At 41.4% G+C, this 19,842-nt stretch overlaps 2 protein-coding genes across 4 annotated transcripts in view; both read right to left on the reverse strand.

Annotated features, from left to right (window-relative positions):
- Positions 1-910, reverse strand: part of DCDC2C (doublecortin domain containing 2C) — a 94,647-nt gene extending 93,737 nt beyond the window's left edge. The window contains exon 1 of the mRNA XM_061626058.1: positions 612-910. Coding sequence (XP_061482042.1) covers positions 612-910 — 299 coding nt within the window. The remainder of the gene's footprint in view (positions 1-611) is intronic.
- A 1,399-nt stretch (positions 911-2,309) lies between these two features.
- ALLC (allantoicase) overlaps positions 2,310-19,842 on the reverse strand; it is a 30,767-nt gene continuing 13,234 nt past the window's right edge. For 2 of the 3 annotated variants that reach the window (XM_061622840.1, XM_061622839.1), the window contains exons 10-12: positions 5,588-5,696; positions 4,548-4,675; positions 2,610-4,303 (exon numbers count right to left, since the gene is read on the reverse strand). In XM_061622840.1, coding sequence (XP_061478824.1) covers positions 4,151-4,303; positions 4,548-4,675; positions 5,588-5,696 — 390 coding nt within the window. In that variant the 3' untranslated portion in view covers positions 2,610-4,150. Of the gene's footprint in view, positions 2,455-2,609; positions 4,304-4,547; positions 4,676-5,587; positions 5,697-19,842 lie in introns of those variants that run through there. The other variant, XM_061622841.1, reaches the window with a different exon arrangement.

Genomic DNA, 19,842 nt, shown 5'->3' on the forward strand with positions numbered 1-19,842 from the left:
TCCCCTTAAATATTAGACAGACGCCATCTCTGTTATCTTTTCAGTGTTTACTGAAGACCTTCGTCTTTCAACAAGCCTTTTAAGTAGAGACCTTATCCTAGTCTGCATCTGTGTTAGAATTGCTTTTTAAGATTTTTTAAAGCTTTTTAAAAGGATGCTTTTAAAGATGTTTCATTTTAATATGTTCTTAAAGATGTTTTGCTTTAATTTATTTTAAAGTCTATTTTTATTATGTTTTAAGAGTGTTTTTGTTTGCTGCCCTGGGCTCCTACTAGGAGGAAGGTTGGGACATAAATGTAATAAATAAATAAATTTCACCCATCCAAATAGCTGTCATGTCATTTATTTCCCGGAGCTGTTGGAGAACCAGCATGTACCTACCACACCAATGGAATACTATGCTGTCAGCATCTTATTGTTATGAAATACAGAAATAATCCTTAATATCTATGGCTAACATTTTTAAAACACTGTCTAGAATAAGTGTGGCTTAGAACATCCAATCCAAATTTTAAATAAAATACTTGATTTTCTGTACATTTTGATATACTAAGTTAGATTTATATCACCCAAATTCTTGACTGCATTTGTTTAAATATCTTCATACTTACTTCAGCTTCCTAAACCTTTCCCTGCCACCGACCACATATCTGCCTCCCTGCTGAAAGTTGGACAGGTCCATAACAGAATGCCCTTGTCGAGGTGTGTATATGTTCCTCACCCCAAAGGGTGTTGGCACACCTTCGTTCAGCTGTATCATGAGGGCTTCGAAGTTGGGCACATATCGGTGATTGATCACAAACTTCCTTCCCAAATAGTATGGATCACCATTACGGTACACCCAAATTGTCCGGGCAGGGGTGGCATCTGTCAAGCTGTATACAGCACGAAGCCGTGTTGCTCCCACCATACTGAATTCACCAGTTTAGACAGAGGGCTGGGAGGAGTGAGGGGGCTGGAGAGGACATACAACACCACAGTACATCCAAAAAGAAAAACAATAACAAACCCACAACCATTCCATCCACCCCAAAGCAAGGGAATTGGCGTAGGGGAAAAGCAGGCTTCAGAGAATGCCTGAGCTCCAGCTTAGATGGGCCTGCTCCTCTAGCCTCCTACTTCATAGTGCCACCTAAGCGGGTACCCCCCACCCTAGCCCCATCTTCCAAAGGGCAGCTCTTTCGCTACCATATGAGCCTCACCTCTTACATAGGGCCTGACATCACGTGCAGTGAGTGGCAGGATTGTGACTCCCGTCCTCAGCAAACAAAATAGCTCCCCACAAGGGAGGGGGAAAGGACAGAAGTTTCCCTGGAAACCATGCTAGGCAAGGTTAGAGATCAAGAGGGTGGACGGCGGGCTGCAAATCATTCGCCGGGATTCCGAGACGTGTTGAGGGCTAGGCGGGATTCCGCACCCTTTAAATAAAAGGCGGGAAGCGCGAGGGTCGTTCCCCCAAGGCTCTCTCCCAAGCTTCCACGTTCCTTCGTGGTTTCTTCATTATCTAGGAGCCCCCCCTTCTTTCCATTTCTAATTTTAAAATGAGTTAAAATCGCAGCGTCTTCTTTCTCATTACTGTTGGCTCAGGTATTGCCCTCCTCCCCCTCACTCTTCTTAGTGCCGTTTACTGGTAAAGCAGAGAGACCCTCTTTTTGCCCCGTCCCATTCCTTTTCTTCTCCTGCACGACGCAGATTGGAGCCTCCTCCCTGTTTTATGTTGTGCTAATTGCTATGCCTCCCGTCGGATTGTGTTTGTCGCCTTCAGGAAAGACTTGGAAAAGCTTCACAATCTATAGAGTAGCCCTGTTAGTCTGTGGTTGGCACATCTCTTAGGCTTGCAACAACATTAAAGTATTTGCATTTCGAAAGAAGGAAACTAGTCTTCCGCGTTTTTTGCAGAATCGGCTGTGATCCATTTAAAAGCAGAGATTTGACCATTGCTTTCCCAAAGAGAGAGTTGCCCTAGCGTTAAAGGTGTAATATTTTCTACAAGCAAAAGTTTTAAAATCTCACAGTGTAATCCTAAATTGTTACTATGTTCAATGACGTTTACTCCTTTTAGGTAAGTGTGCATAGCTCAGTATACTACAGTAATGCTCTGAGGGTAAGCCCCATTGAACTTAGGCTTTGAGTAAATATGCATAGGATTGCACTGCTTTTTTTAAAAAAATTATTATTACACGTAACATTCCACTCTTCAAAAGTTCAGACTAGCTAATATATATATTCCAAGGGGCCGTCCTTGAAGCACTCAAAGAGAAAGACCAGTTTATTCTCATAAGAACTTTTTGTTTATTTTACTAGAAACATTGCAGGACGACAGTGTCCATATATCAGTTAAAAAAAACTCCCAGTTGATTTAGCTGTTTAATATTTGGGAAAATATAATCACGAAGAAAGATGAGGAGAAGAATGTCTGCCTCTGTCTTCTAGCTTGGTGGTCTATCCCAACTCCTGAAAAGCAAACAAACCCCACTGCACAATAGACATATACATTTTTTAAAAATTTGGAAGCATCTTTGAAATTTAAAGATATCTGGTTCCATAAGAAAGCCATGATGAAATAACTGGAAGTATGCAATATAAAGTATATAATGTACACAACAGGATGAGTAAATATCCTTTTATTATAGCATAATTAACAAAGGAAAGCATTTTAGATGAGAAAAGGGAAAAATAAACAACGATCTAAGCAAAACATTAATATAAAATTGATTCTTAGTACACAAACATCAAATATACTGCAATATATTATTGCTCAGATTATGAATAAATTTTTGCCATCAATTTTTATAATTAATATTTCCAGAATCTAAACCCTTCTATCAGTGTCACTTAATGTTGTACTCATTAGCATGCTTCCTCAAAGCAATTCCTGTCACTTTCAGTGGGAATTACAAGTAACATAGAATAAGGCAGTAATAAATGGCATCATATATGATGATATATTTTGGATTTTCTAGACTGTGATGCAATAAAAAAAATGAACATGATATTAGACATAGGCCAGTCCTACCATTAAGCAGAGTGAGGGGGGGCACCTCCCTTAGCTGATTATGGGTGCCATGAAAGGGCAGCAAATTATAATTTTTTTAAATTTATTATTATATTTTTACTGCCATGGAGGGGAGAAGTGCTTGTAGTATTTTCTGCCTCAATACCAACACTAGCCTGGCTGGCTTTGGGCACTAGCTACCTTGACTGAGGGCAGGGGGGGCATTTGTCGCTCTGCCTCAGGCAGCAAACTGCCTTGGGTTGGTCCTGGTTATGAGCAATACGGTAGGGCCCCGCTTTACAGCGTTCCGCTGATGCGGCAGCTTTCAATCGGGAAATTTCCCATTTAAAGCCGATTTTGCCGTTTTGCGGCATTTTCGTGCGACACGACCCCTTAAAGTCAATGGGTTCCGCTTTACGACAATTTCCGCTTTACGGCGGAGGCCTGGTCCCTAACCCGCCGTATAACGGGGCCCTACTGTACATGGATGTCACCACACTTTCGTAATCTATTTTAAAACAAAAAACACTCCCTTATGTGTATCCAGTATTAGTCTGCTCACAGTAGACCCACTGAAATGAATAGATATGCCTAACTTGGGTCCATTCATTTCAGTGGGTTTACTCAGGGTATAACAGTTGGATACAACCCCTATACAGTAGGGCCCCGCTTTACGGCATTCCGTTTTCCGGCGTTCTGCTGATGCGGCGGCTTTCAATTAGGGGAAATTCCCCGTTTTAAAGCCGATTTTGCTGCATTTTGCAGCATTTTGGCGTCATTTTCACGCGACACAACCCGTTATAGTCAATGGGTTCCACTTTACAGCGATTTCTGCTTTACGGTGGGGGCCTGGTCTCTAACCCGCTGTATAAGCGGGGCCCTACTGTACTGCATGTGTTTTACAGCTGCATTCATTGCCCTTTATTGCCAAACAAATGCTACAACTTCCCAAATCAGATAACCTGTTCGCAATATATATGTAAATTATTCATTCAGATAGAAAAATGATTTTGATATTGTACATCCATAACAAATTGTTACATTTGAACCAATGCTGTGGAATACTGTAAAATTCAATTATCAGATAGATAGGCAGATGTATGCAGGTTTGTATTAACCATGAGTGAAATTCTGCACTTTTTTCTGAGAAGATTTTTACTTGCTCATGTCTGACAGAGTCCGTGGTAAACCCCAGAGACGCATCCTACTTACACCTCCATCAGGGGCAATAGTAAGTTTCACATGAGTACACACATCCATGGTCTGTATGGCAGTACCATCAAAAAAATGTCTCATATGGGGTTTAAGCTGAGAGAGAAAGAACATGGTGAATTTGGTACATTTAGATGTTGCAACAAGGAATTCTGCTGAAATATTAGCTGCAGACAAGATTGACATTACAATCTTAACTTTTTTTCCCAGTTGTAGATGTTGTTTGTTTGTGCCTTTTGTTTATATGAAACAAATACTTTGCTTTTTATAAAGTGCATGCCACCAAGAATACATAAAAAGGGGGCATTCTCTTCAGTTGATCCAGAGATTCAAAGCTTACCTTTGTTGCAGGCAGCAAGATATTCCATTTTGGACTTTGTTTTGGGGTCCATTTTTGTGTTACACACTCATTTTCTTCTTGTATACTCAAAATACAGGCCTCAAGTTTAAAAGTATCTGGAAAGTTTCCTAATAGTAAGAATAAAATAAAATTGAATGTGATGTAGTAATTAGTTCCTTCCAAATAAACAAGGAATGCAGTCTTGTACACGCTTATCCAGGAACAGAGGTCTTGGAGGGGTCTTAGACCCTTATTTTTTGAGGAGCAGGGTCCCTATGTCTCTAGTATCCTGTGAGACAATCAGCATGAAAGGGGAGCAATGTTAGCCACTGAGAAAAGTCTGCAAGCATGTTTCCTTTTCCTTTCCTGCTGGTTGGAGCCAATCAGAGTGAAAGGTGGTGAGTCAGCCAATGAGAAGACTCTTCTCAGTATCTTTGATGCTTATTGGCTCCTAGGGATATCTGTTGTTGTGGGGAAAAACATTAACAAAGATCTCATTCTCTAAGCAGGAAAAAGGGGGGAGGGATGTGGCTATGACTAACTCTGCTCTTCTGAATTTGCCACTATACTACTGTCCAGGAATAAGCCCTATTCAACTCAGTAGGACTTACTTCTGAGTAAACAGAGATATGGTTGCACTGTAAGGCTGTGCACACTTACTTGGGGTAAGCCCCATTGAATTCAGTAATAAGAGGTTTACTTTCAAATCAACATGCTCAGGTTTATGCAGCACAGATTACACAGTACCCCATGATATTTTCAAAGGTGAAATATAAAATAATGAATCAGCCACCACAGTCTGCTTCTTAAAACCTTTGTCTGACTGCTTCAGCTTGAAAGGAGGGGCAAAATATTTAAATTTTAAAACAAACATGCTTTATTTAGCATAACAAAATCTGTTGAATTCTAACAAAATCTGCCAGAGACATGTTTGCATCTAAATCTAAGAAATATGCTGGATAGTAGTAAACTCTTCAGAGAGTCATCTAGGTAAAATGGGTTTAGGAGAAGAGCCATTAAGACTAACAAGAAATATGTACCTTTAAAGTGACTGGTGTCTATTTCTATGTGTGTTATTACACCTGAATGGCCCAGTCGAAACACTGCCCATTCACTTCCAGGTAGAAGCAGGACTCCTTTGTCATCAACCTGAAATTAAAATGAAGATGTTTGGAGGGAGTGTTTAATTCACTGCATTTTTCCCCAGAGAAGCCTTGAGCATGATCCACTCACATATTAAATGCGCTATTCATTTGTGGAGGATTTCAGTATGGCCCAGTAGAGCCCAATTTTCTCTCCTTCCTCTGCTTGCACAGGTGTACAAACATGCAGAATGAAAGGAAATCGGCGCATGTACTGGGTTTTCACCATCCCACTCTCCCTCTCTTTGTTTTACAAATCGGATATAAGCTGTGAGCACACTAGTTGCCTACAACAAAACATTCCCATTGGCCACTCCTTGAGGTGCAACAGGTCAATCTGCCGATCAGTTGCAAAATCTGTTTAAAGCTGATTTAAAAAAAATAAAAAATAAAAACCACTTGAGCTGATCCCACAGTAAAAAGTGGTGGTATTTGACACCCATTCATGTGCCCCCATTTTCAGAAATGAGAGGCAGAGATGCACTGGAATCAGCAGAACAGTAAGTGTGTCTCTACCCATAGAAGAAAGGAAAATAAGGCTCTGTTGGGGCTCTGTTGAAATCACCCACACAAGAGTTCATTTCCCAAACGTACATGGATTGTAGTTTAGACCTTCTCAGTATATGCCACAGATGAGGGTGAACTCTAGTTTTTTTAACTGATTAGTAACTGGGTTGAAAAGATAGCTGACAGTGCTGTTTTCTTCAAGCTCTCCTTGGTGAACCTGAATCAGGATGTTTTATGTTTGGTATGGGGATTTGTAGGGGGGTTGGTCTGGAAAGGAAAAAGTCAAATCTGCCTTCAACAGGATACAAAAAAGAAACATATTGGTACTACAATTGTAAGAAAGTTAATTCTCACTATGATCAATAGGTCTAATAATAACTTGATCATGATTATGCTTACTCAAAAGAACAGTACACCTGATTTGAGGCCAACTGCCAGAAACAGTCTCCTCTTGGAAAATGCCCACAATGTGGCTGTAATGTCTAGAGTTGCTTATCACACAAGTAACCATTGTTATGAAATGGTGAGTCTCTGGACTTCAGTCAGCAACTGCAAAATCTATCTGGCATTTCATTAATGGTGTGAATCTCCACAGTAACTTGATGTCTCCATCTAGTAGAGTTGCCAGCTCACAAGCATCCCAAATCCTGAGATTTGGGGGGGTGGGCCCTAGTGATGTCTTAGGGGTGTGCCTGAGTTATGTCATGGAGCAGGCCCAAGTGATGTTAAGCATGATACATTAAGGACCAACCACAGTTGTTTTGTTGTTTGTTGTTATATGCCTTCAAGTTGACTATGGCTTACGGCGACCCTATGAATCCGCAACCTCCAATAGCTTCTGTTATAAACCACTCAGTTCAGATCTTGTAAGTTCAGATCTGTGGCTCCCTTTGTGGAAACAATCCATCTCTTGTTTGGTCTTCCTCTTTTTCTACTCCCTTCTGTTTTTCCAAGCATTATCATCTTTTCTAGTGAATCATGTCTTCTCATGATGTGTCCAAAGTATGATAACCTCAGTTTCATCATTTTAGCTTCTAGTGATAGTTCTGGTTTAATTTTTTCTAACACCCAATTATTTATTTTGCAGGCCATGGTATGCGCAAAGCTCACCTCCAACACCACATTTCAAATGAGTTTATTTTTCTCAGGGTGATTTTCTTCTGAAATTCCTTGATCCGTTCCATTATCCAAAGTATGTTTGCAATATGATCTCTGGTACCTCTTCCCTTTCTAAATCCAGCTTGGACATCTGGCATTTCACGCTCCATATATGGTAAGAGCCTTTGTTGTAGAATCTTCAGCATTACTTTCCTTGCATGGGATATTAAGGCAATAGTTCAATGATTACTACATTCCCTGGGATCCCCTTTCTTTGGAATTGGGATATATATGGAACACTTCCAGTCTGTGGGCCATTGTTTTCCATATTTGCTGACAATTTTTTGTCAAAATTTAGACAGATCCAGTCTCAATAGCTTGTAGCAACTCTATTGGTATGCCATCTGTTCCCGGTGATTTGTTTCTTCCAAGTATTTTAAGAGCAGCTTTCACCTCACATTCTAAAATTTCTGGTTCTTCATCATACGGTTTCTCCGTGAATAAATCTATCATCCTTGCATCTCTTAGTTCTTCAGTGTAACTCTTCCATCTTTTATTTTAGCTTGGTCAGTCAGTGTGTTCCCCTGTTGATTATTCAACATCCCTAGCCTTGGTTTAAATTTCCCTTTAATTTCTCTAATCTTTTGGAATAGGGCTCTTGTTCTTCCCTGTTTGTTGTCCTCTTCTATTTCTATACAATAACTATTGTAATAGTTCTCTTTGTCCCTACGTACTAGTCGCTGTATTGTTGCATTTAGGGTTCTAACCATGTTTCCATCTCTTTTTGCTTTCCTTCTCTCTTTAACCATTTTAAGAGTTTCATTCGTCATCAATTGAGGTCTTTCTCTCTTTTCAACTAGAGGTATTGTCTTTTTGCATTCTTCCCTGATAATGTATCTGACTTCATTCCATAGTTCTTCTGGTTCTCTGTCAACTTAGTTGAAAGCCTCAAACCTGTTCCTTATTTGAACTTTATATTCTTCTGGGATGTTATTTAAATTAGATTTTGGCATTATGATTGCTTTGTTCTTCTTCTTTAGCTTTACTCTGATTTTTTATATTACTAATTCATAACCTGTACCGCAATCTGCTCCTCGTCTTGTTTTCACAGAAAGTATGGAACTTCTTCATCTTCTGCTACCAATTATATAATCAATTTGATTCCTATATTGACCATTTGCTGATGTCCATGTGTACAGTTGTCTTTTCGGTTGTGCAAAAAATGTGTCTGCAAGAAACAAATTATTGGCTTCACAGAATTCAATAAGTCTTTCTCCTGCTTCATTTCTATCTCCTAAGCCACATTTCCCCACAATTCCTAGTTCTTCTCTGTTCCCTACTTTTGTATTCCAGTCCCCCATGATTATCAGCACATCTTGTTTTGGTGTGTGAACAATTTCTTCCTGTACTTCTACATAAAATCTCTCCAATTCCTCTTCTTCTGTGTTGGCTGTTGGAGCATAGACTTGGATTATGGTTATGTTAATAGGTTTCCCATTTAATCTCATTGATATCACTTGTTCAGACTTTGCATTATAGCTCTTAATTGCTTTTGCTACGTCACTTCTCACTATTAAAGCAACCCCATTTCTTCTTAATTTCTCATTTCCTGCATAAAATATTTTGTAGTTGCCTGATTGAAAATTTCCCATTCCTGTCCATTTAATTCACTCACTCCAAGTATTGTAATGTTGCTACATTCCATTTCTTGCTTGACAATTTCTAACTTTCCCTGGTTCATGCTTCTCACATTCCATGTTCCTATTGTGTACATTGTACAACTCCGGACTCTCCCTTCGCATCTGTGCATGTCAGCCTCTGGGCTTCCTTTCGGCTTTGACCCAGCTGTGACTTTATTATTATTATTATTATTATTATTATTATTATATCCCACCCTTCCTCCCAGCAGGAGCCCAGGGTGGCAAACAAAAGCACTAAAAACATTAAAACATCATAAAAAGAAACTTTAAAACACATTAAAACAAAACTTCTTCAAAAACGTTACTTAAAAAAAGCTATCAAAATAACTTCTAAGATTAAAAACATTTTAAAAAAGAAAGTTTAAGAACATATTAAAAAGAAATTCCAACACAGATGGAGACTTGGATAGGTCTCAACTTAAAAGGCTTTTTGAAAGAGGAAAGTCTTCAATAGGCGCCAAAAAGATAACAGAGATGACGCCTGTCTAATATTTAAGGGGGGGGGAATTCCACAGGGTAGGTGCCACAACACTAAAGGTTCCTATGTTGTGCAGAACAGACCTCATGATAAGATGGTATCTGCAGGAGCCTCTCACCTGCAGAGCTCAGTGATCGATTGGGTATATAAGGGATAAGACGATCTTTCAGGTATCCTGGTCCCAAGCTGTATAGGGCTTTGAACACTAAAATTAGAACCTTGAACTTGGCCCAGTAGCAAACGGGCAGCCAGTGCAATTCTTTTAGCAGCTGAGTGACATCTTGGTGATACCCTGGCCCAATGAGCATTCTCGCCACTGCATTTTGCACCAGCTGCAACTTCTGGACCAACCTCAAGGGCAACCCCACATAGAGCGCATTATAGTAATTAGTCACAGCACTACTTGTACTTGTCCTTTGTTCTTCCCCAGTAGCTCAGTGAGTGCCTTCTGATGTGGGGGTCTCATCTTCCAACACTATGTCGTGTTGCATTTTGGATACTCTGTTCATAGCTTTTTCGTGGTAAGAGGTATTCAGAGATGGTTTACCATTGCCTTCCTCTGAGTCTGGTGTCTCAACTTCCGCCTTGAGTGCCCCTGCTAGGAGTCTAGCCTCTTGGTCTAGACTCCTGACAGCATTGTTCTCAGCTTCTTCGACACTCTCAAACCTGCTCACCATGTTAAGGTGTGCATCCTAGAGGGGGCACAGTTGCTTGGCACATACAATTCAAACAAAAACATTTCTCTGATTGGAAATTAAGACAGAAATCTTAGCTAAAAGATGGAGCCTAGGTAGGGAACATTTAATCTAGCCTATGTGCTTCTGGCAAGAAGGGTTTAAGTGCCCTCAGCCCATGCCAGTCACTAGAAGGCCATTGTAGGAAGAAAGGAGCCTAGAGTTGTAGAGAGATTAGATGGGAGCACTCAGGAGAAAAGATGGATGACCCTGAAGGCTACAATTCTAAACACACTAAGAGACTAAGCCCCATAGAACTCAATAGGACTTACTTCTAAGTAGATATGGTTTGGATTGTGTTGTTGGTAAAACTTGACTAGGGATCCTCTGCAAAGATATCCAAGTAGGGTTGGCAACCTCCTGCCTAGAATGCCCTGCCCCTACATTTTAACATGGCTGCTCCAAATTTCTTTACAGATTTGACCCTTCACTTCAGAAAGAGGTCTGAGAAATGAGTAAGAGGAGGAAGATTCTTTACTCTTTTCTATCTTCCCGTGGGCTGCTATAAACTCAGTCTGACAGCCAACCCAATTCCAGTGTATAATAATTAACAGAGAGAAAATACATGTGGTATATTTTTTACAATAAAATGGTATATAAATGTTGTAATTAAAATACATAAATAAAGTTTAGTGTCACTGTGGCCCTTGGGTCTCTTTCCTCTTTTGGGAAAAAAGGAATCTGCCTTATACTGACTCAGGCCATTTGATACCATCTAGCTCATGACATGGACTAGAATTGGGTCTCCAGGATTCCAGGCAATAAGTCCTTCCAGAAATCGAATTTTGAACTTTTGCATGCAAAGCATATGCCCTACCACTGAGCTACAACCCTTCCCCTGTTTAAAAAAATATTTTAAAATTGTTCTTTTGAATTCACTAATGAATGCACATCATATCTAGTGCAGATCCACACCTTCCATTTAAAGTACATTCAACACATATTTGAAACACATGAATCACACCACAGAATCATGGGAACTGTAGTTTGTTAAGGGTGGTAGGAACTATAACTGTGAGGGGGAAACTACACTTTCCAGGGTTCTTTAGGGGAAGTCATGTGCTTTAAATGCAAGTTGGGTGTGCTTTAAACGTATTGTGTGGATCTACTTAATAAACATTGCCTGCATGTAAATCATTTTAATTCCTTTTTTAAAATGGAAATGAACTATAAAGTTTACTGGGTGACCATGGGCTACTCACCATCTCTCAGCCTAATCTGCCCCTCAGAATAAAAACAAAAGAGGGTAACCATGAACACCCCAAGGAAGAAGGGCACACTTAAAGTGTAGAGTAAATAATGATATACAACCATAGTGTGAAATCAGATACTTATTGGGACATACTTCATAGTATGAAGAAATGTTTATATAAGCATGACTATCAAATATGTTTATTATTTACACAACCTGTAAAGATATTTATAGTGCAATCCTACATTTGTTTACTCAGAAGCAAGTCCCAATGTATTCAGTGGGGCTTACTCAAACAGGGAAGTGTACAAAGAACTGCGACCTCAAGTGATAAGGAACTTCATTCATCCAACCCAAAATTCAGAATTATGCCACTTTAACCTGTTTTGCAACTGTTTATACTTGTTTTTATGGTTATTGGATTTTAAAGGGATTTCTTATTGTAAGCTGCCTTGGTTTCAGTCTGCAACCCTACCTCACAGGGTTGTTGGAAAGACTCCATATACAAACACACACTGGAGATGTATAAATACATACACCCCATATAATAGTCATTGCAGAATATTTTTTTAAAACAAGAAAGTAGTAGTTTCCTACATAATAAAAAGTTGTGATACCTATGTAAGCACTGCCTAATTGCTTTAAAAATAGGATTGGAGAGGGAGAGAAAGATTTACAACACAAACACAATTGTTTGCTACATTCACTCAAAAGTCCCATCAATTTACAGCACAATTCTAACCATGTCTAGTCAAAAGTAAGTCCTATTGAATTCAGTGACGTTTACTCTGGGTATGTGGGGTTAGCATTGCAACTTTACTCCCAGAAAAGCAAGTACAGTACTGAATTAAAGCTTTGTATTGGGAAAGTTTTCAAAACAGTGCCCTCTTCAACAGCCCAGGAAAATTTAAACTTGTTTGACTCCTGCACACAAGAGAGAAAAAGACTGAAAGCTATAAACCTACTCAGTTTATGAAATTTTCAGATAAGCAGGAAGAAACAAGTTTTCAGATTTGCAAAGGGCTCTAGTTACTGCCTTGTCAATCACAACCCTGACTTCACTTATTGGCTACAAACCTGAAAGGGAAGGATAAGAGCAGCCAGCTACCAGCTCATTTAACTGAAGTTGCAGGGTGTGTGTGTGACGTTTTGGTGTATATCTTGGGAACCAGATCACCTAGAAACTTTCTTTTTTAATGAAAGCTGAGAGTCTGGAGATTAAGGTGAGTCACCCGGACAGCACCCCAAAAATCCGGAGTCTCCAGGCAAAAACCAGACATCTGACAACCCTACCATCTAGACATCAGATTTGTGATGTGCAGCACTTACCACATGGTCTGCTCAGATAAGAATTTACTTCTATGTAACAGAGCAATCCAAAAATTCCTTGAGTCAGGCTCAGGGGGAGGGGGTTGGATTGGGCAGAGCTGTCCGTCCACCCACCTCTGCCAGCGAAGGTATCGTCCCACTGGCCACCAATGATAAAGTGACACAAGTCAAAGAGGCGGGCAGAAGTGCCACTGGCAAGATTCCCACTGGTTACAGCCAGTGGAAGGCTGCAAAATTGGACATTCTGGAGATGGGGAGGGGATGAGCCAGGCCAGGATCCATTGGATCCTGAGCTGGTTCCACTGTCATTGCATGATGGCACTGGGCTTGATCTGAGCCTGACTAGTTCACTGGCTTCAGGCTGTCTCAGCAATCGTCCTGCCCCATCCCAATTTTCCACCTAGCCACCATGTGCAGCAGGACTGCGGATGTGATCATGGCTCCACTGCTCCCCCACCAACTGGCAGCCAGCATTTGGATTGCCCCCTTAGTATGCTTCAGACTTATTTCAAAGCATGCCTTAGACTGCAGCTTCAAGTACACAGTTTTATGCTTAATATCTTCTGGATTGTACCCAACATAAATCAATACCAAAACTGAAGCATTCGGGAGGGGGAGCTCACATGCTTTCTTTTGAACAAGAAAACCACTTGAAGAAGTTTCTGCTTCTGAAAACTAATGGACACCCTCACAGTACACAGCATTTACAATAAATCTGATACAAAACCTATTTCAGTTAATATGCTCATGCAAGTAGAGAAACTGCCCAAACTAATTTAATTAGAGTATTTATGAGTATGTGTTTATGAGAAATGTATATACAGGAGCAACTTTGGCCAGTTTATTATAAATCAGTATTCATTTCTTCAGATTATTTTTCTGGTCAACTATCCACTTATTTCAATGGCTATCAGGTGTGTTAGCAGATGTATAATTCATGTGGATATTATCTTGCAGATTCCAATGTTTAATTTGTTTTATTGTTTTCTATATTGTAATATTTTATTTCATTTTATTTTTTGTAAACTGACTTGCAATCTTTTCTGATGAAAAGCAGTATATAAAATACTTGAAATAAATATGAGATCAATATAATTTGCCCACTTCAAATGTAATTAATCTTGCCCTTGATTACTTTATAAATATCATCTGAGTGGGTATATTTTATCACACATTTATACCATAGTTTTCATTATAAATAAGCTAAGGCTGCATATGGAGCAATAGGCTAATGCAGTTCTTAATTTTCCTTGCAGGTTTTTGTAGAATAAATGATCTTGCAATGTTTATAACAAGAATGGAATTATTTAGTGGCCTCTGAGGGTAATTATATGTGACATTTTCTGCCAAAAACTAATCTCTGTATCAGGAAAAGCACATTTTTTATAACAAGTTGAGAGCAGGAAGAGTGTACTTCACCATAAGTATGCTGCCAGAGAGTACTATTTCCAGGCCTGGCCCTACCATTAGCCTAATTGAGCCCTTTGTCTCAGGCAGCAAATCAGGTCAGTGGATCTCTGTACTCAGCCACCTGCAGGCCCAGCTGATGTCATTTCACCTGCTGCTGCTTACCCACCCTACCACCAGAAGCCCACAGGACTATCTACCCCACCCCATCCCTGATGTCCACTGCAGAACATCTGGCACCAGCCACTGCCCAGTATTCTAGGAGTGTAACCAGTGCTACAGCAGTGTGGTAGGCAGCACTTCTACAGGACTCCTTAGTGGAGGGTGTGATGTTCCTATATTAATGTATATATGGTAAGTGTTGTTGTTTTAGAAGATACATGGTAAGTGGAGTGAAAGAGGAGGGGGAGTGAATGGGCAGTAGAATGCAAGATGATTGGCTGAGTGTTTAAAATGGCTGAATGTATAAAAGGAAGAGTGAGAGTGGAATCGGGGGGGGGAGAAGAGAACTGAGTGGGTTGGTTGGTGGGGTTTAGACAGTTGTTTGCCAGGAGGGAGGTGGAGTTCGGATTAGTATTGAGTAAAACCATATGCTTATGTGCCTTAAGAAGAAATCTTGTTAATCTTGTTAGCTTTGTTATCTGTAATAAATACTTAATTTGGTTTACCAAAGGCCTGATCCTTGGCTGGGGTTTCACAGACCAGAAGGGAGGGTAAGGTAATGACCAAGGCTGAAGGGGAACTGTAACAAATGGTGGCAGCGGTGAAGAGAATAACAATACCAGTATTCAGAGTCTGTGGGAATACTAGTATTGGGACGTTACTGGTGGTTGCCTAGCAGGGGGATCTGTTGAGATCTGTGCTAGAGCGGGGAGAGAAACCATAAGAGAGAGCGGTCCGGACTGGTGGAGTCCCTGGTGGTGCCTAGAGTCAGGCAGTAACCACGAGCAGGTAGGAACCTGACAGGGAGAGCCAGGGAAGGACGCATCACATGTGGTGTCAGTAGCGGTGGGATACGACCAACAGAGAATCCAGATACAGTGGTGTGGCAAACAGAAATAACAAAACAAGATTTCTTGTGAGAGTGACTGGCAAAGAGTGTGTGGCAAAGAGTGAGTGAACTCAAACACCATGGCTGAATACATAAAAATGAAAAGAGAGGAGCTGGTGGAGAAGTGCATAACATTCAATTTACCTCACGAGGGTAAAGGGGTAGATGAATTGAGGGTAGCACTTATAGGATTTGCAACTGCCCAGCAAAAACAACCTGTCAGAGAAGAGACCCCAGAAGGATATTTAAGCAATCCCGCTTATATAGAGTACTTGAGAGAGAAGTTAAGATGGGAGGCTGAGGAAAAAGACAAGCAGAGGGAGTTGGAAGCTGAGAGATTGAGGAGGGAGGCTGATGAGAAAGAAAAGCGGCCGGTCTTTGAGGCTGAGGAAAAAGATAAACAGCGAGAGTTGGAAGCTGAGAGATTGAGGATGGAAGCTGAGAAGTTGAAGATGGAAACTGAGAGAATGAGAATGGGGTTTGAGGAGAGGGAGAAGCAACGAGCAGTGGATGCCGAATTACAAGTAGAAAAGTTAAAATTTGAAAGAGAGAAGTTTCATTCTGATGAAACAAGAAAGGACAGAGATGGAGCAAAAATAAAAATTACTCCAAAGGACTTTGCTGTCTATGAGCCTGGTCAAGATCCTCAAATTTACCTCAGCACCTTTGAAAAAGCAGCTCAGTTGTGGGGGCTACCTGAAGATAAATACATGCAGTATTTATCAAATCTGATTAAAGGGGAATTGGCTGAGGTATACCAATATTTCCCCTCAGACAGGCCCGTCACCTATGCTGAATTCAAAGAAGCAGTGTTTAAAAGATTCAGACTGGGCCTGATTATTTAAGAAAGCTTTTCAGAAATTGCCAGATACAGACAGGGAGGACTTTTGTGGAACTGGGAGCAAAGTTGATGGATATATTTGGAAAGTGGATGAGTAGTGCCAAAGCTCAGTCAGTGGAAGAGGTGAAAAGCCTCATGATACTGGATCAATTATACCATCAGTTACCACCAGAAATAAGGCTCCTGGTCAAAGACCGTTCCCCTACATCTGTGCAGGAGGCCGCAGAGATGGCGGATCACTTCGCCTCCAATAGAACTGGCTGGGTGGGGAAAACATCAAGAGAGTTTAAACCCAGACCATATAGTGCTGGCAGAAGGGATGTGGTACCACAGCGAGTGAGTCCTCCATTAAAATCTGAAGGGCACAGGACACCCCAGAGTGGATCTGTGTACCCTAAAAGTGAGGAGAAATTATGCTACAAATGTGGTAGACCGGGGCACCTACGTTTTCAATGTGAGGTTGCCAACCCCATTAGTAATCCTGCTCAGACAAGGACAGTGAAAACAGAGCCCAAGGCTTTAGAAACAGCGAAAAAGGTTCAGTTCTGCCAGATAAACTGGACAGAAGTAACAGACCTTGATTCAAGTCTGAGAGAGGAAGTGAGTGTACAAGGGGCAAATTATTGGGCATTGCTTGATACTGGTGCCGCTCAGACATTACTGAGGCCAGATTTAATAAAATCTGAGGTAATATTACCTCAGGAAACTGTGACTATCCAAGGAGTGAGAGGTCAACCAGAAAGTTTGCCTGTGGCCCTGGTGGATATGACTTGGAGAGGCCGAGAGGGCCGATATAAAGTAGGCATTAATGCTCAGCAACAAGAACCAGTAATACTGGGAAGGGATGTAATGGGCGCCCAAGGCAAGATCTATGTAGTGACCAGACAGCAACTTGGCAGAGAAAAAGAAGCCATATTAAGGGGGGCTGAAACAAACAGGGTGGAATCTGTTAACCAGCCTCAGGTCACCATAGCAACCACTAGCAGGCCTGCTGAAGAAGACAAACTGTATCAAGTGGTCTCTGGGGAAGAAGCAGATCAATTCAGGGAAGAGCTGCATAAAGATATAAGTTTGAAGCAGATAAAGGAACAAGCCCTGACCCAACAGATTCCTTTCACTGACAAACTGAGGAATCAAGTTGTGTGTGAGAATGGGATTTTATATAGACTGTGGATGCCTGCTGAGAGAAAGGATGGATGTGAACCAGTGAAACAAATGATGGAAGTGGTGGAAGAGAATTTGAGTCAAGCTCAGCAGAAGCAACGTTACTGGTATGACAGAACAGCCAGAGAACGTGTGTATGATGTGGGAGATATGGTTATGGCGTTCATACCCAGGAAACATGACAAATTACAGGCTAACTGGGAAGGACCATATACCATCAGAGAAAGGCTTGACACAGTGACATATGTAATCACCACAGACCAATTAAACAAAAGCAAAGTGGTTCATGTAAATATGTTAAAGCCTTACCATACCAGGGATGCAAAGGTGTTGCAAGTTACCTTATTCCCTGAGGGAAGTGGGCCTGAACTTCCAGATTTGGTACAGGAAAGCAAAGACAAAGGAGGGGTAGATCAAGTGGAATGGTCAGAGGAGGTAGAGGAGGAAGTAAAAGAAGAGATTCTGAGAGTTTTGAAAACCTATAGGAATCTCTTTAGCAACAAACCTGGCCGAACCAGTATAGTTATACATTCCATTGATACTGGAGATCATGCCCCAATCAGATCTGTTCCGTACCGTGTGAATGGGATAGTTTTGAATGAGATCAAAAAGGAGGTGGAAGATATGCTGGAATTAGGAGTGATCAGGGAATCCATCAGTCCCTGGGCCTCAAGTATTGTCCTGGTTCCGAAAAAAGATGGAACGACCAGGTTTTGCATTGATTATCGGCTAATCAATAAAATTACTGTCCCAGATGCGTATCCTATGCCTAGGGTAGACGCAATGTTAGAGTTATTGGGGGCAGCAACCATTATCTCTACACTAGATCTCTGTAAAGGATTTTGGCAAATGGAACTAGACGAGCAATCCAGAGCCAAAACTGCCTTCAGTACACCAGATGGGTTATATGAGTTTGTGACCTTACCCATGGGACTAAGGAACTCACCAAGTTCATTTCAGAGGCTAATCAATACTGTGTTGCGAGGCATGTCAGATTTTGCAGTGGCCTATATCGATGACGTGGCCATTTTTAGCAAGTCGGTGCCTGAGCATGTCCAACACCTGACAACAGTATTGGAGGCCTTAAGAAAAGCAGGCCTCACAATAAAAGCTAAGAAATGCCAGTTTGGACTAAAGGAAGTAATCTATTTAGGACATAAGGTGGGGAGTGGGAAAATCACCCCCTTATGGAGCAAGGTGGAGGCAATACAAGCGTGGCCGATCCCCTTAACCAAAAAACAAGTAAGGGCATTTCTGGGTGTGGCTGGATTTTATAGGAAGTTTGTGAGAAATTTTGGGGAAATAGCAACCCCCTTGCATGAATTAACAAAGAAGAAGCGTTCTGAGCGTGTGGTATGGACAGATGAATGTCAGAAGGCTTTTGATCTACTGAAGCAAGCCTTGTGCCAAGGACCCATATTAATAGCACCAGACTATGAGAAACCATTCATCGTGGCTACAGATGCGTCGGACCTGGCGCTGGGAGTCGTCTTGCTACAGGAGAGAGAAGGCACCAGACATCCAGTGGCATACCTGAGTTGCAAGCTGACGCCGAGGGAGAAAAACTATTCGTCGGTCCAGAAGGAGTGCCTAGCGGTCGTGTGGGGACTGAACAAGTTGCGCCCATACGTGTGGGGACGAAGATTCACAGTGACTACGGATCATCGGGCCTTGTTATGGTTGCAGACTATGAAAAACCATAACACTATGCTGCAGAGGTGGTCCTGGGCCCTACAGGACTATCAAGTGGACTTCCAGTTCATAAAAGGCAAGGACAATGTACTGGCCGATGGACTTTCCAGGCAAGTGGCTGGGACTGCAGTGACGTGACCAGACAGAGGAACAAAGAAAGACATTTTCCCCATAGAGACTTTTATTTGTTAACGCGACGTATAAATCCTGGAACAGGAATAATACTCTGCTGTTGTTTAAGGGGGGGGGGAAATGTGATGTTCCTATATTAATCTATATATGGTAAGTGTTGTTGTTTTAGAAGATACATGGTAAGTGGAGTGAAAGAGGAGGGGGAGTGAATGGGCAGTAGAATGCGAGATGATTGGCTGAGTGTTTAAAATGGCTGAATGTATAAAAGGAAGAGTGAGAGTGGAATCGGGGGGGGAGAAGAGAACTGAGTGGGTTGGTTGGTGGGGTTTAGAGAGTTGTTTGCCAGGAGAGGGAAAGAGAAGGAGGGAGGTGGAGTTCGGATTAGTATTGAGTAAAACCATATGCTTATGTGCCTTAAGAAGAAATCTTGTTAATCTTGTTAGCTTTGTTATCTGTAATAAATACTAAATTTGGTTTACCAAAGGCCTGATCCTTGGCTGGGGTTTCACAGACCAGAAGGGAGGGTAAGGTAATGACCAAGGCTGAAGGGGAACTGTAACAAATGGTGGCAGCGGTGAAGAGAATAACAATACCAGTATTCAGAGTCTCTGGGAATACTAGTATTGGGACGTTACTGGTGGTTGCCTAGCAGGGGGATCTGTTGAGATCTGTGCTAGAGCGGGGAGAGAAACCATAAGAGAGAGCGATCCGGACTGGTGGAGTCCCTGGTGGTGCCTAGAGACAGGCAGGAACCACGAGCAGGTAGGAACCTGACAGGGAGAGCCAGGGAAGGACGCATCACAGAGGACCCTTAGACTGAGGCATTAT

Source organism: Rhineura floridana, chromosome 4 (assembly GCF_030035675.1).
Source record: "Rhineura floridana isolate rRhiFlo1 chromosome 4, rRhiFlo1.hap2, whole genome shotgun sequence".
Classification (NCBI taxonomy): Eukaryota; Metazoa; Chordata; class Lepidosauria; order Squamata; family Rhineuridae; genus Rhineura; species Rhineura floridana.